This window comes from Astatotilapia calliptera, chromosome 5 (genome assembly GCF_900246225.1).
Source record: "Astatotilapia calliptera chromosome 5, fAstCal1.2, whole genome shotgun sequence".
In the NCBI taxonomy this organism is placed as follows: domain Eukaryota; kingdom Metazoa; phylum Chordata; class Actinopteri; order Cichliformes; family Cichlidae; genus Astatotilapia; species Astatotilapia calliptera.
Window position 1 is genome coordinate 21,624,088 of NC_039306.1, and position 15,863 is coordinate 21,639,950.

The 15,863-nt window shown below is 40.6% G+C and overlaps 1 protein-coding gene across 3 annotated transcripts; it reads right to left on the reverse strand.

Moving 5' to 3' along the window:
• Positions 1-2,476: 2,476 nt before the first annotated feature.
• Positions 2,477-15,839, reverse strand: b4galnt1b (beta-1,4-N-acetyl-galactosaminyl transferase 1b). Of its 3 annotated transcripts, XM_026168059.1 has the most exons (14): positions 15,274-15,839; positions 14,900-15,150; positions 12,188-12,289; positions 11,026-11,248; positions 10,772-10,948; positions 9,503-9,609; positions 9,222-9,259; positions 8,955-9,135; positions 6,287-6,379; positions 5,995-6,182; positions 5,775-5,915; positions 5,442-5,679; positions 4,362-4,450; positions 2,477-4,206 (listed from the first exon to the last, which is right to left on the reverse strand). In XM_026168059.1, exons 4-14 carry the CDS (start codon positions 11,238-11,240, stop codon positions 4,147-4,149), a joined length of 1,527 nt encoding a protein of 508 aa, XP_026023844.1. In that variant the 5' UTR covers positions 11,241-11,248; positions 12,188-12,289; positions 14,900-15,150; positions 15,274-15,839; the 3' UTR covers positions 2,477-4,146. The 3 variants fall into 3 exon arrangements, with proteins under 3 accessions (XP_026023844.1, XP_026023842.1, XP_026023843.1); XM_026168057.1 differs by having other exon boundaries at positions 4,142-4,450; positions 15,274-15,529; XM_026168058.1 differs by lacking the exon at positions 15,274-15,839 and having other exon boundaries at positions 4,142-4,450; positions 14,900-15,172.
• Positions 15,840-15,863: the final 24 nt, after the last annotated feature.

Consider the following 15,863-nt stretch of genomic DNA (forward strand, 5'->3'; position numbering starts at 1 on the left):
ATCTCAATCCACACGAGTTATGTGTATCCCTGCAGTCCCTGGAGATTAGCGAATAGCTGTGCTTTCTGTCTGGTGGCCTGTTTTAACCCTGCCATTGTCAGTCTTATCTGAACTAAACATATTTGTGGACTTACACAAAGCTTGTCATAACCAAGCAGAGAGAGGAAAAAGGGAACACAGATAAAACCGAGGTGCTCATTCGTCATTGTCGTCTTGAATGTAAATAATTTTGTGTTGGATCATATCGGTGAATCTCGTGCTGTCCTGATACACTCGTGGAATTAAAGAAGTTGTTCAGATATTTGTTATCATCATTTTTAGTTTTTCACTTCATGTGTCTCTTTTAGCGTCTCCTGACTGTTGTGTGTCTCTTGTTATTTGGACCCATTGAGTAACTTGTTCTCGATATTTGCTTTGGCCCTTGTGCCTATGAGGTCTCAAGGCTGATAGGTCAGTTCATTTATCCTTCCATGTTTCCCGTCTATTTTAAATATAAATGACCCATTAAAGCATAGTTGCTGGGAAATATGAATTATTTCCATCTTAAACCAACAGTCTGCAATCGATCAGTCAGAGTGTAAGTCAGCAGCTATTTCCTGTCATTTATTGTCTTTTCCATGAATTAGTTTTCCTAATACAGGCCAGAGGACCCCTTCCTAGCCTCATTATAATGTGCAGTGTATAACTTAATGGATGCCTTTGGTCGCTATCCAGAAGATTTATGTTCCCAAATGTGTAATAATCAGGTTGTTTTGTCTTGTTTTTATAAGATTATTTAAAAAGAAAATCCAAACGAAACATCGAAGCTGCACACAATCTGATCTCTGGTCTACAAAGCAGGGAACCAGATGGTGCTTAGCACCCTCTAGTGGAGGGAAATGCTCATCATTATGAATTAAAGAGTGAGTCACAATGTGAGCTCTTTAATTTACCAGTTTACAAGTCAAATATTTTATATTATGATTAATTATATGGTCTAACTAATTAATTATTATATTTTTATATTAAAAATTGCAGCTAGGTCTATACACATACATATAAACAGAATTTTTATACAGTAAGCAAAATCATGAAAAGGCATAAACTCGTGCTGCTGGCACCTGCTCTACACTTCTGAACATAAAAAATTTCAGTACTCCAAGCAAAAGACTGCCTGAAATTTCTGCATCACGCAGAGGCCATTTGTCCTTCAGTCATCTGACTATGTGACACACAACATCCTAGTGGTCTCGTTGTTCATTTGCATTGCATAGACTCACACTGCCTCATCTTTTACATGTTTGTCTGCTTGTTTAACATCTTAATATTGCTACTGAAAATGAAGACGAAACCTTGTAATTAATACGAAGGCTTTTGTTTTTTATTTTTGTGCTTGGCGGAATTTTAAGGGAACATCCATTATGCAGTTTTTCTGGGTGAAACTGACCAGACTGCGTTGAGCTGATAGGAAGGCAACGGTAACTTAAATAACCACTTGTTACAACCAAGGTGTGAAGAAGCAGAACCTTGAAGCAGCTGGGCTACGGCAGCAGAATACCACACAGAGGATCACTCCTGTCAACTAAGAACAGGAAACCGAGGGTTAAACTGAACTTTTGCTATCAAAATCTGGTGGTAAGCAGTAAAGCACAGATCCATGCTGCCTTGTATAAACAGTTTAGTCTGCTGTTGATGGTGTGAGGGTGTAGAGGATATTTTCTTGGCACAGATTGGGTCCCTAAATACCAACACAGAATTGTTTAAATGCCACAGCCTATCCGAGTACTCTTGCAGACCATGTTCAACCCTTTATCACCACATCGAACTGGTATTTTGATGACTGCCTCCAGCAGGATAATGCACAACGTCACAAAGCTCAAATTATCTCAGACTGGTTTCTTGAGCATGACAATGAGTTCCCTGTACTCACATGGCCTCCACAGTCACCAGCTCTCAATCTAATAGACCAGACTCGGGATGTGGTGGAACGGCAGATTCTCATCATGGATGTGCAGCAGACAAATCTGCAGCAACTGTGTGACGCTGATGTGGACCAAAATCTCTGAGGAATGTTTCTAACAACTTGTTGAATCTTTGCCACAAATAATTAAAGCTGTTTTGAAAGAAAGACAGGGCACAACCTGGCACGAGCAACATGAAGCTAAAAATAAGACTTACCTGCATGTTCCTTCATGTTCATGGCCCTCAGTACCTCTCTGATCTCCTTCAGCTCTACACCCCCAGCCCCACCTGAGAAATCTTCCTCCTGTGTTGACATGTGGTTGCTGTACATTCCTCTCTCCAAGTTTCAGACGCTCAGGGATAGAGCCTTCAGCTTCCAGGCTCCGACACTCTCAGACAACTTCAGTCATTAAATTCAAAACCTGGTTTTAGACGCAGGCTTTTAGTCTCAAATATAAACCATGCTTGCTATTATTTGACAGTTTTTGCCTCTCATCTATCATGTTCATTTGCTTCAGTAGCATAAAAGATGTGCTTATAAATTAAGTTCTGTAATCTGTAATCAAAAGACTGTAATCTATTGTAAGTCAGCGTCTTCATCCTTTGAACCAACATCACAACATTGAACACAAGATTTCGTTTTTTTTCCCCACACACATTTTTTATAACATTTGAAATGAATGTAAAAACTCTCATAATGCTCAAACAACTCATATTTTTTTGTTTTGGGTGTGGGGGTGGGTGGGTGAAGCAGGCAGCAAATGATTTCTGTGTCCACACAATAAACATCACTGTTAAAAAAAATTCTACATCTGTCAACACTTACAAATTAAAATGTGAGACAAATTCTTCAGTACACAACTACATACAAACCAAGCAGCAGGAACACTGCTGTTAGTTTCTTCCATCAACAGAACGAACGTCACATTTTGGTGAAAAATAGAAATGAATTAAAAGTCACAAACAGATGCCGGTGTAGCTCAGAGCAGATCAGGTTCGATTCCGATGTGCTGCTTTCTGACCCGACACCCCCCTGCTTACTTGACTCTCTTCACTGTTCTATCTAATAAAAGGCAAACAAATTGTTAATAAATTAATAAATAAAATAGTTACAAATAAGTCGATATTTCTCTTGGGGATTAAAAAAAACAGTTGATAAATCTCTGGCACCTTATTGCTAACAAAACAAAGTTAAAAAACTTGCTTAGGAAACAAATACAGTGATACAAGGGTGCCATCTAAAGACCATGGTATAAAAGAACAGCATCACCACTTGAGTCTCTGACATGCAGGAGTGCTCCAAAGAGGAGTTTCAGTATAAAAACTGTATTCTTGCTTCATCCCCCCCCCCCTTCTCCATCCTCTTTTCATAATGATGTGAGTATTTTACAAGTACTTTAGTTCAACCAATGTTTCTTTTGGCCACATGTAAAGATCCGGTGGTGAGCACTCAAACGCCTCGTTTTCCTCAGATGCTTGTTGGGGAAACAGACAAACAGCAGAAGACGACGATTACAGCTGCTCCCGCAACCAGGTAACACCTGATGAACTGAGACCAAAAGGTTCTCCTCCTCAGATCTTACTTATCTCTCCATGGGTGACACAAAAGGATTCTGGGTAATGGGCAGTAAAACCATAATGCACACACAGATTAAAGCACCCAAGAGCTAGCAGCATCCAGACCTTTGGCACGGCCAGTCAGTACCAGAACCCGACAAATGAAAAGACTTGGAACACGTTCTTCATGTGGCATTGGCAAGGAGGTCACACTGGAGCTCCGAGTCTGCAGCTCTGTCACTTAACTGATAGGGTTTATTGTCACTGACAGAAAGACCTTGTTCCAAGCTCAATTCTATATTCGGCTAGTGCAAATCGAAGGAGAATGCATGCACATCTACCCAAAACAGCATGACAATGAAGTTACACTGGCTGCTACCTGTTCGGTTCTCCCAAAGCCTGGTCTTTGTGCAGGGTATGAGCAAGATTCCTTTATGACTCGAGATGTTACTGGGCACTGCAGCTCATTTTCTCCTGTCTTCACACCAAAAAGGAAGCCTAAATTTTTCTGTTGGGCTTCTAGATGCTAGAGGACTTTTTAGCTCACTGCAGAGCTGTGCACTGACAGATAAAACATGCTAAAACTGCTCTAAAGGCTAAAGCTGGAAAAATAATTTCAAGGTTCTCAAGAGAAGGCAAACCAAAATTTTATCTGACAGGGCGTGGGGGAGGAGAACTTCTTTGGCAACTCGGGGAGAGCGGAGGAACCTTCGAGAAAAAGAGGAGAGGGGAAGCTAATTATGAGTCAAGCACTGAAACCGATTCTTGAAGTACAGGAGGCCGTTTTTGGTGTGCGTGGCATCAGAGGAGGCTGATGGGTAACGGAACTTGGCGTAGGTCTTGTCGCTCTCTGACTGGCTTACCCAGGGTAGTTTGATTTTGGTCGCGTGATTGACAATGACATCATCGCAAGAGCCCACATGGAGAGAGCCGAGGCCATCGATGAAAAACTCTAGAAAAAAAAGGGAGAGGGGTAAACATCCCTCAGTGGGTCAGGAACACTTTTAATTGATGAAATATTTCAGGTATGAAAGTGAGGAGAAGGTGGCGTGAGCTAAATGTTCCATTTAAATCAGATTTCATTCAGTTTAATGTAGGTAAATTAAAGCCGAGCTGCGACTCCTCCATGGTGGTGTGTGCTGATAAGAAAATGTCACAGCATAATTTGCTAGCAAAAATTATCTTGCACACGTTATCGTCTCAGTAAGTAAAATAAGATATGAATCTTTTTTCTTAAATTGCTAAGATATTGTTGCTATCAATACCTTAATCTGAGATATTCATCTCTCTTTTATTCTTAAATGATTAAGGAAACATTAAATTAACTTGATATGGCACACAAATTGACTCAGTGCTGCAGGAGGATAGAAAAACAATGAATATGAATATACGATAAAGTGCAAAAGTCTTGAGTTACACCTCATTTCTATATATTTTTCTAGAACAAATGGGAAATAGGTGATCAAAAACAGTGTTTGTACAATTCTAACAAGCTTGAAAGTAAATATTTGGTTTTACCACCTTTCTCCTTAAACACAGCCTGAGCTTTAGCTTTCCTATAATTTCTTGAAGCAGCCTTCAGGAATAGTTCTTCAGGCTTCTCAAAGGACATTCAAAGCTGAGTGTTTGCTGCCTTTTGTTCTGTTTTCTGATCCCACACTGCTTCAACAATGTTGAGGCCTGGGTTCTGGACACTCAAAGAAAGAAAAACTTTCAAAGAAAACTTTCTGAATGCCTGAAGAAATATTTCCCAAGACAATTACAAAAAAAAGAATGGTGGCTCAAGACTTGTGTATAAATGCGTAAATAATAATAATGATAACATTTTTTTTTCTTTTCAATTTTGGCATATTTTTGCATCCGGCAGTCAAAACACTGAATAAATAACAGATGGCATGATGCTAAATTTGCTCCTTTGATATGAAAGGAAGCCCTGTACTCACCCAGATGAGCGACCCTGGTGAGGCGTGGGTCAAAGCCGACCTGCTGGACTTTGTCTGTGCGAGCTAAAAAGAAGTTGATGACCCCATCAGTCACAACGCAGTTGGGGAAGCCTTCAATGACGTGATGAAATCCTCTCCTCATGTGTAAACAGTCACCATCTTCCTCTCCTGGCTCAATGGAGATGGTTTGACGGTAGGTGGCGGTGTACCCCGTGGCCTCCCGCACTGCACCACCCACCTAGTTCACACACATAGATACACTGTCTCTACAAGAGCTCCAAAACTTTAATATTAACTGAGAAAAAGAAAAAAAAATATTCTTCTGCTACTCACTAGATCCAGAGTGGTCCTTTCTAAAACATCTACAAGCTTCTCCAGCTTGGTGTTGGCTGTGAAGATGAAGTCATCATCCACCCACAGTACGTACTTCGTGGTCACCTGGGACACGGCCAGGTTTCGGCCGGCAAACCAACCCTAAGAGACGCAACGCTGAGGTTTAGATTGAGATCGCATCACCAGTGACAGCAGGGAGAAGACTTCAGTGTGTCCTTACCTTTCCAAAGGGCATGATGTAATGTTCGATGTAAGGCCCAGAGATGGTTTGGGGATTTTCACTGTCATCAGCTATAACTATGGTAACAGTAGGGTAGTATCTTCTGATGCTGTCGATAAGATCTCTAAGCTTATCGTAACGCAGGAACGTTTTTGTGGCTATTGTCACGAGGGCGCTGATGTTGTACTCTGCAGAGAGTTGATGGAGGAAAACTGACTTTAGAAAGTGCTGTTTGACTCAGAAAGGACGTCTGACTTTAGTTACAAACACCGTCAACATGCCGGTGCTGTACCTCCTTTGGATCCAGTGTTGTACAGTTTAGGTGTTGTTCCGTGTCGGATCTTGATGCTGAAGACAGCTTGATGTCCCTCTGTCTCAAGCTGCACTAAAAGACCCCCGACACAAAAAAAACACGAGTATCATTACGATAAAACTATGAATGCCTCACTCTCATCTGGTTCTCGTAAAGCATGTAGACATAACAATGTCATGTCTTTGTACAAAACCAATTTTTCAGACCCTCAGGTTAAAATGCTAAACTCTACAGCATTTTATAGACAATTCCAGTAAAAAAAACAACACAAAAAAACAAAACACAAAGCACTTTTAGCTCCTACGGCTGATTTACCTTTCATAAAAACTCTACAGGGTTGGGATGACAAGTAAAGACAGATGTTATTAACAGATATTAACCCCCAGGCCGAGTCGTTCGGTACTGGGACGCGAGAGTTGAAGCTCAGGTGTGAAATTTATGGTTTTCAGCATTTTTATTGTCAACTCGGTTTCCCTGGGTCTTTGTAGTTGTGTGTCTTATTTTGAAAGAAATATTTAAATGTTACCATAGTGACCAGAGAGCATTAAGGGGCAGAGAGGAGGATGTCACTCGCAATGTTGTTGGCACATTTTCAGGAGGAAAATGCTAATAAAGTTACACAATTACAAAGTGAATTCGCATTTATTATCATATTTACAAATTACCACGGTTTTTGTCTTGGTCATATCATTTTATTTTGTTGTATTTATCCGCGACACCTTAAAGGCCAGTTCGTGAAAATATTGTTTGACACTGGAGGTTGGGGATCACTGTATTAAAGCATATCCAGTGTTTAAACGGCCAGTTTAAGGAAAATATTAGTTCAGTTTAAATTTGATGGAAGCAACATGTCCCCAATTGAGACAGGAAATGCTGGAAAAGTAAGTGTTACTAAAAATAGAAAAGAAATAGCTAGAGGACCATTTAAGGAAAAAAGAAGCATCTTAAAAAGTTTTCTCAGAAGTAAAGAAGGGGAGAGGTTCACCAATCTGCATAAAACAGTGTCTACCAATTGTGAAAGAATTGTGTTCCTCACTGTAAAACTGTGAAGACTTTAAATATCTCGTCATCTGCAGTAAAAAAAAATCATCGAAAGATTCAGAGAACCTTGATAAATCTCTTTTTGCAAGGGACAAGACAAGGCAATGTCTTGTTTCTGTTGGTTGAAATGGCAAAAAGTTGTTAAAAGAGCTTTAAAGACAGTTTTTCACTGTGGGTTTTACTTTTTCTTGTGAGACAGGAACACGGGGTTTGATGCACCAGTCCAGCTATGGTCATGTTCAAGTGTTCAGATACATTGTCATCCTCAGCGGAAAGATTGTGAAAGCCTTTCCTACTTGTGGTTAGGCAAATTCGATTTAATGTCCTACATCACTCAGATGCGCGTGCATTAAAGACAGACATGATTCTGTCATGAAGACAAAATGCTGATCTGCCTTTTTGTAAAAGGTCCATACTCTCATTATAAAGACTCAATGTATTTTCTAAGTTTTGCTGTGAATAAAATCGATTTCACTCAGTTTTTATTTACATTTTAAAAAGTGCCCCAGCTGTTTTGAAACTGGGTTATACTATACAGGCAGAAAGTCAAAAGACAAGGGCAAACATGCCTTCAGCCATTCAGGTTTTGTGCATGCTTACTATTGTTAATTTTGTGCGAAACAAAGAGGCTCTGATATCAGACTGAATCCTGCTTGGTTGCCCAATTCTAGCTCAAGAGAAACAGCTCTGCAAATAATTTTCTCTGCCAGGAATACCATACAAGAGCAGGTGTGAGGCCACTGAAAAGGGAAAAAAAAGCAAGGTACACAGAGTAGCTTAGTATAAAGGCTGGAGACACTCGGGAAGGTTAGCCACGTCTGATAATGCGATGATGGCAAACAAACAAAACAATCCTGGTGTTGTACAGACAGTGCTGGGGAGTAACGGAATACATGTACCGCCGTTGCATATTTAAAATACAAAATATGAGTAACTGTATTCTATTACAGTTACTTTGTTGAAAAAAATGGATTACACTGCGGTATTTTCCTGTTTCATATGTTAGGCTATGCCCTCTCTATATTTGGTAATTCCACGCCGGTGAAAACCCAAACAAAACGCGCATGAAGAGGCTCTAATGCCTGTGTCTCAATCTTGCGGCCCTACACCACAGGCATAATGACGTGAAGAAATATTTTTTTGAATTTTTACTCCAAAAATGATTTAATATCAAGGCAATAGGCAGAGTGTTACAGGCATAGCCCTAAAGAATGTAGCCTCATGGGCAGTGTAGTCCGTGCAGCAGGGAGAATGGACTGCTGTACCCGTTATGTGTCTGTGAGCACGAGGGAGGGAGAAAAAGGAGAGTCTAAAAGTATGAGTTGCCACCTATCAGAAACGGGAGATGGAAGCATGCATGTCAGTCACCTCCTGCTGTACCTTCGTATATACTGTATATGCATGATCAAAGTATCAGAGTTTTCATCTAATGACCGAGAGTGAAAAAAAATCCACATATTGCTTTAAATTTAAACACAGATTCAAATTAGGGTGTGAGATGATTCTTTTTCTGTATCTTTACTTTCTCCTTTGTGGAATTTGCTGAAAAATACAGAAGAACAAAGTCCAGAGCTGATAAGACGGTGGATTGTTTCCGAGGGCTCACCTGTGTCTGCCGTGCTGGGATGAAACAGCGTGTTCGTGTAGGTGACGAACTGCAGCTGTCGGTTCATGTTCGGCAGCAGGCGGCTGGAAAGAGTCATGTGCATCTCGCCATCACCTTTGATTTTCACCTCGTCTACCTCCGCGGCCACATTTAGAGTTCCCAGCGTGGCAGTGATGTTTATCTGCATATGATGGAAAGAATAGCGGTCAAGGTCAGAGGACTGCAGGCATCTAAAATATTTAAAGACAGACACTTTTGAGCACTCACTGAGTAATTATCTCTGGGAAGGTCATGTAAGGCCAAGCCTGGAAAAGGAGAAACAAACACTGATTGATTTTCAGTCCATTTCCTGTATGCACCAGCTGGATAAATAAGGCCTTTCAGAGGGGTGACCTTACAATATATGTAGGTACAAAGAATATCCAGTATATAAACCACCTCTAGTTCAGGTTAATTTTTAATGTTTAGGGGCCAGTTTAACTACTTTCAAATGATAAAACCATGAGACTTTCAAAAATATCTGAGTTGCTCACTCGCTGAAGTCGTACCTGGGATGATGCTTGTTTTCAGGGGTCGTACTTCCACCCCCTGTGTTGGATACTGCAAGGGGCTGTTAGCCTCAGCAATAATGAGTAGATCTGCAGGGGTCTTTGACCTGAAATGAGATTTTTTTTTCCATCAACAAGCACAGCAAGCAGAAAGCAGGAAGCTCTTCGCAAATAACAGTCACAATTACTATTATCCGCGGATATCATTATTAAAATGACCTCACGTTTCTTACTGGAGAGCAAAGCTTTTGATAAAAACAAGTTTTGTCGTATTAGGAATTAATTTCAGTACTTCTGAAAAGTTTAAATTTTTCTGGAAAGGTGGCTAATTTTGTGTTACTTTTTAATTGCCTTCATCATTTCAAATGTTAATAACTAGAGTCAGTATTCAGTGGATTTTGTCTCACTGGCTCTCTCAGCCAGAGTTTATTCAATAAAGAAACTGAAAATTTAGTCTGAGTGATTCATAATAATGGCGTCGGGATTTGGATTGTGACAGCGTCTGTGTTGCATGTAGAAGCCGCGTCGATGTTCACTATGATGCCTCTGTGTTTCTAAATGGAGGGACAGTAACTGTGTGTGTGTATGTAAGCGTGTAAAAACTGCAGATAGTAAGATTAAAAGCAACAGTATTTTATCTATACTTGCCATTGTACAAAATTCATCTCATGTAAACAATAACGTGACGCACAGCTTGACGTCAAAAAAAGGCGCTCACCTTTGACGTTGCGTGGCTAAATCTCTGTTTTCTTTGTACAGACGTAAACGCAAAACTTGAGTTTTTAAAAAACCTCTATTTTCAGTGATCCAAAACGCTTTTACGTGTGGACGAAAGGCCCGAACAAATAGAAAAAGCTGCATTTTCAAAAATACCCGTCTATGTAGCCTTACTAATGCACAACTCCTGCACGATCCACAGAGATGCGGGGAGGTTTGAAGGCTGCCAGTTGTGTACAGGAAGCAAGCAAAAAGCAAGGTCTGTGTTTATATATGTTCTAATGCATGTATATTCAAACCGCGTAGTAACAAACCACAAAGCGAAGCAGATCAGCAGATAGTGATGTGAGATCATGGATGATTTTCCATGTTAGAGATAGATACGTCTAAAAAACAATTTCCTGTAGCGTGCACTGAGACAGATGGATTATTTCAAGTAACACATTTTGTTACATCATTATTTAATTTAAATAAAACAACACATCAGGCCACATAATAATATTTTAGCCACACAGATAAAAAAATGTGAAACATCTCTTAAGTACTCCTTACCTCGTCTGAAAGCTGCTGTACTCTTTAGCCCGTCTCCTCTTCATCTCCTCCAGCTCTGAAGCCTCGAAGGCAGTGTGCAGCGGGTGAGCTGACACCCGCGGGAACAAGAGTTGTGCGAACGGTAGGTTTACCCCCCCACTTTCGCCCTCACATATGCATCCATTACGTGCCAGCAAACTGGACAGATTATAAGACACGTGTGATCAGATTTAAGCTCAGGTCCGTCCGCTTTGGTTCAAAATAGCATTACTTACCTCGCCACATTATCCCTTACATGGAAGGGAATATTGCTCAATCGATGGTCTGACTCAGGGACCCTCTCTTCCAGATGCCTCTCTACTATAAACGCTGGTCGCTGCCAAACATCCACTGTGGTATAACCCCGAGTGGGCCACGAATGGAGGAGAGCCAGTACTAGCACCACAGACACCAAGATGACTAGCAACACCGTCTTCCTCATGGACCGCATCCTGGAACCTGTCAGAGATTAGAATGCTGGATGACGCTCTGGTTTCTATAATTATACTCTGACGATATTTCCGAACAGGAATGCGATTTAAGTGACGGGAACAAAATCAACAGTCTCTGTTTTGTGTGACAACTTTGTGAGGTTTTGCTAAAGTTAAAAGGTTATGTCATCCCCCTGCACCACCCCTTCCACTTCAGCTCAACCCCAAAAACAGCCCACAGGAAGTTGTTTAATCGCAGTTGTTTAATTATAGTCTCAGAAGATTTTCTAAGTCGTCACCACAGCTACAGATCGATGGAAAATTATTCGCATTTTTGTGGTTGCACTCACAGTGGAGCCATTAAAAGAGATCTATATATCTGCTGAAAGGATCAGCATAATGAAATCATTAATGCCTTCCGATCCCTCATTCCCCTCCCATATTTTTTCTCCTCGATTCTTCTAGAAAATTCTTCTAGAAACTTGCCAGCACACAATTACTTCTTTCTCCTCCAGCTGTGAGAAACAAAAACTCCATTTCTGATTCTGCATGCACTTGGGTGTGGGCGAGATGGTATTCTTGTAAATGGATTGCTCATATTGTGGGAACGTAAATATTATACACAGCTACAAAGTAGGAATCCAGCCTTCTTGTTAAAGACATAAATGCTTACATCTAATGATGACGACTTTGTTTATGTCCAGAGTAGGAAAAGTCTAGTGTTAGAAATAATGTAGAAAACCTTTGAAGTGATGGAATCAAGACTCTGTCTCTTGTATGTGTGTGTGTGTGTGTGTGTGTGTGTGTGTGTGTGTGTGTGTGTGTGTGTGTGTGTAGGCTTGCTTACAATGACAAAATTCACTGCCACAAATGGAGGAGATAAGACATTAAATTAAACATTCTGTAACCATTTAGCAGACAGACTTTCATTTCTAGCAGTTTAAAAAGTATTTATAGGAATATATACCTCACTGCCTCTATCCAGTCATTGAAAGGAAAACCTCTGTTGACACCTGCATCTCCAGAAACCATGTAAACATTCGTGGAAATGAGCAAGCGCCTTCTCCATCTGGAAAGAACAAAAAAACAACTCAAAGAGTACAGACTGAAAAAGTGGATAACAACTAATAATAATATAACAGAATGTACTCTTAAGAAACCTGAAGTGCATATAAACTTATATTATCATGAGGTAAGTGACCATGTAGTGTCATTAAGTGACTGCATGGTACCACAGCTGCCGGGGGAAATTAGTTTTTGTCACGAAATCAATCAATGTAGAGCAGTGTCACAAACCACGGAGGCCCCAGGAAAGTGCAATCAAACGGTGAGTTTATTAACACCCAGGAGAAAACATCAGCATATGTCTTCTGACAAAAATACATGTTGAGAACACTTTTAAAGCAGTGAGGTATCCGCCCCCCCATGGCGTAAAAATAGGTTAAAGACGTCAGTTACAGTAAATGGTACATTTTAGATGGCTATAAACAGACATAGAACTTCTCATTCCTATAACATCTTCCAAACAAGGTAATAACTTCAAGCCTTCGAGGTCTCTGAGGGCTGGTTGTCGACTCCGGTCATCTGTTACCAAGTAGGCTAAAATGCAGTTGGAAGCTAAATGAGTTAAGGCCTCAGGCCTGACACATTCCTAGATTATATGTATTGTAAGCATGTCTGTGAAGGTTCTCAGTCATCCAGGTCATCGTAGTCAAAGGAGCTTGCAAAGAAAAGCGTCTGGACTTCTTTAAGTTGCTTGAAGACGTTTCAACTCTCATCCAGGTTTCACAATGAACTCACCGGAAACTCTGGCTGATTGGGACCCACACCCAGTTTCACACCTTGGCTCAGGCGATTAGAGGATCATCAGGGGGTCCTTTTGTCCCTCTGGGGGGGGGTTACTCCCACTAGGTTTATATCTGGGACTCTCCACCATTTGACCTTAGAACTGAAGAAGCTTCTCGGATGAGAGGTGAAACGTCTTCAAGAAACTTAAAGAAGTCCAGACGCTTTTCTTTGCAAGCTCCTTTGACTATTGTAAGCATGCATGCAATTATCCTTCTATGCTTTAGTCCTTTTCACAATAGATTGTGAAGACTCGCGCTTCATAAAGCTTAAGACCTTCTTGTAGACTAATGCAATAACTCTAAATGAGCACAAATATTATGCAATGTGTATGAAATACTCCTGGCTGTATCTGTAATAAAAGTTAACATAATGAAAGGATCCTTAAATTAACATCTTCAATAAACAACTTTAATGCAATATCAATACTGTGAGAAATATTATTAAATGGAATAATGCTGTAGAATGTTATTAATGCAATTATAATGATGCAGGTTATATGGCAGAAATAAAATAATTTCTGTATCTCCACATTTTACAAAGGGCTGGAGGGGAAAAACTAAATCAATACAGGGGAAAGATTAATAGGATCAGAACTAGCAATGTTCCTCTAAATCAGCAGATGGCTTACAGATGGCTTTGGCCACTCACTGTCGTACCTTTCAGTCTAGTTCTTGAATAATCGGTAATCTGCTATACCTCAGAGTTTTCTTGCAGTTTTCATTATGTTAAAAAAAAAATACAATTTAGAATTGGTTCTTTGCCAAGTTATTAACTAAATGTGGACACCACACAGGTCATCCCCTGATTATGTTTGAATTGTTTATAGATCAGTGGCTTACAAAACAGCAATAACAAAAACATTCCTGTGAGATTGCTCAGGTACAAGGACCAGACTGAAACTAGGTCAATAAGCAGCCAACGACTTTGAAAGAAAAATGTTTAAGACCTTCAGGATGTCTACTTTTTAAATAATTACAAATCTGGCTTCCTGGAATCAAAATATAAAAAATGAGGGGTTGGTCTCGACTTTTTGCATAGTACTGTATTTCAACAGAGATTGTAAGGTAAGACAACATGACATGATGCATATCTGTGAAGATATGCCTGCAGTAATGCAAAGCAATGTTTTGCATTACTGCAGGCCTCCCAGATTTGATCTCCCCGTCTGAATGATAATTAGCAGCGATAGTGGAACAGCCCTAAGACATAACAGATAATCTAAGCCAATCAGAACATAGCATAGCTGTGTGCTGCACGCTGTTGTCATTAACCTAAAAACGAGCCTATGGTAGGGAGTGCCGCGGTGAACATGCTATGGGCATGCATATAGTCCGTGGGTTCCTACCAAAGATTTGCTCGCATGTTTCGGACTATTTGGGATAATTAGCACAAAATTAGCACACCTTCCTTCGTACTGTGAAACATGAGGAAAATATGGAAAAAAATAATGCGAATGTGTGTACACAAATCCGAGGTAGCGAATATAAATACCCGGCTAAACACAGGCCTATTAGCCCTCCTTATTCTGAGTGAGAGCGCAAGAAAACCCATGCATCCGAAATTATCTTTAAACAGCACTTCTAATATGCTGAAAAACATCTCCAGAATAAAGACATACTGTGCATTTAGTTATTTTACCACCATGTTAATGTCAAAATTTAAAAAAAAAATCTCACGCCTATCCCCTCTTTGTCTATCAAAGAAGCTGTCAAACGTTCAGTCAGAGCTGAAAAACAACAACCCCAGAAAAAAATCCCCTGCCGAAGACGGGGACACGGGCCTTTAAAGCAGCACCCCACTGTAGAAAAAATCAAATAACCCCAAAGCTCACCTCAGTTAAGACGCACACACTACAGACTCTTTCACCTCCCTGCTGCACGGAGCTCGCCCCTCTCTCACGAATCTGTTCCTCGGAGGTCTTGAAAACGATTATGCGGGGGGAAGAGGCGCAGAGAGGAGCTGCCGCGCATCGCAGCACTGCAGGCTGTTGGACGGATGCTCCCCCTGCAGCAACAGCGGCTGCAGCGCAGCGGTGAGCGCACCGATATCGCCGCTACACCAGACTCATCAGCGGTCAGTCAGCTGAGCACGCACACACACAGACATAGAGGAGAGGATAACACTGAACTGACTGCACGATTTCTCAAAAAAAAAAAAAAAAAAAAGGAGAATTATGATCAAACAATAAGATTTATGTCTACATACATGTTTAGATTGGTGTGTGTGTGGGCGTCTGTGCACACAGTCGATAAATATGTGTACTGCTTTTTCAGCTTTTATAGTATCTCACCCTCTGTACTTCCCCTCCTCTCTGGTATTCTGTTAAGGAATGCTTTTTTTCTTCAAGGAACTCTTGATTTTTTCCTCACCAGATATTTAAACCCAGTAGTTTGACTGCACTTTTCGCTCAGCTCGGTGTGTACTTTTTGGGTATCATATGAATCGTTTTATTGTTTTGTCATTATTTTACCTAATTGTTATTGTAAACCTTTAAAATCAGTTACTTGGAACTGCTTTGCATCAAAACAAAATGAAACAAACGAAGACACCCCCCACCAAACATTTTACCATGCGACAGCCCGCCTTGTCTTCGTGCTTATGTGTGAGCCTATTTCATCGCAAGACAGGCGGTGACAGCGGAGATGTGCTGTTATTCATTAGCGTGCTAAATATAGCACAAACACGCCGTTCATTGACTCTCCGCTGGTATGAAAACCAAACGCACCTCAGAACTCGGGAAAAACTTTGATTGACTTGGAAATTGGCCAATGACAAAGCAGGGCTTTTCACCTCGA

Excerpts from the sequence above, each read along its gene's own strand:
- b4galnt1b (XM_026168057.1), bottom strand. The coding sequence starts at position 11,240 with ATGCGGTCCATGAGGAAGACGGTGTTGCTAGTCATCTTGGTGTCTGTG. Across the intron at positions 9,136-9,221 it reads TTCCCAGAGATAATTACTCA|ATAAACATCACTGCCACGCT; the intron begins GTGAGTGCTCAA and ends CATCATATGCAG. Across the intron at positions 6,183-6,286 it reads CAACACTGGATCCAAAGGAG|AGTACAACATCAGCGCCCTC; the intron begins GTACAGCACCGG and ends AACTCTCTGCAG.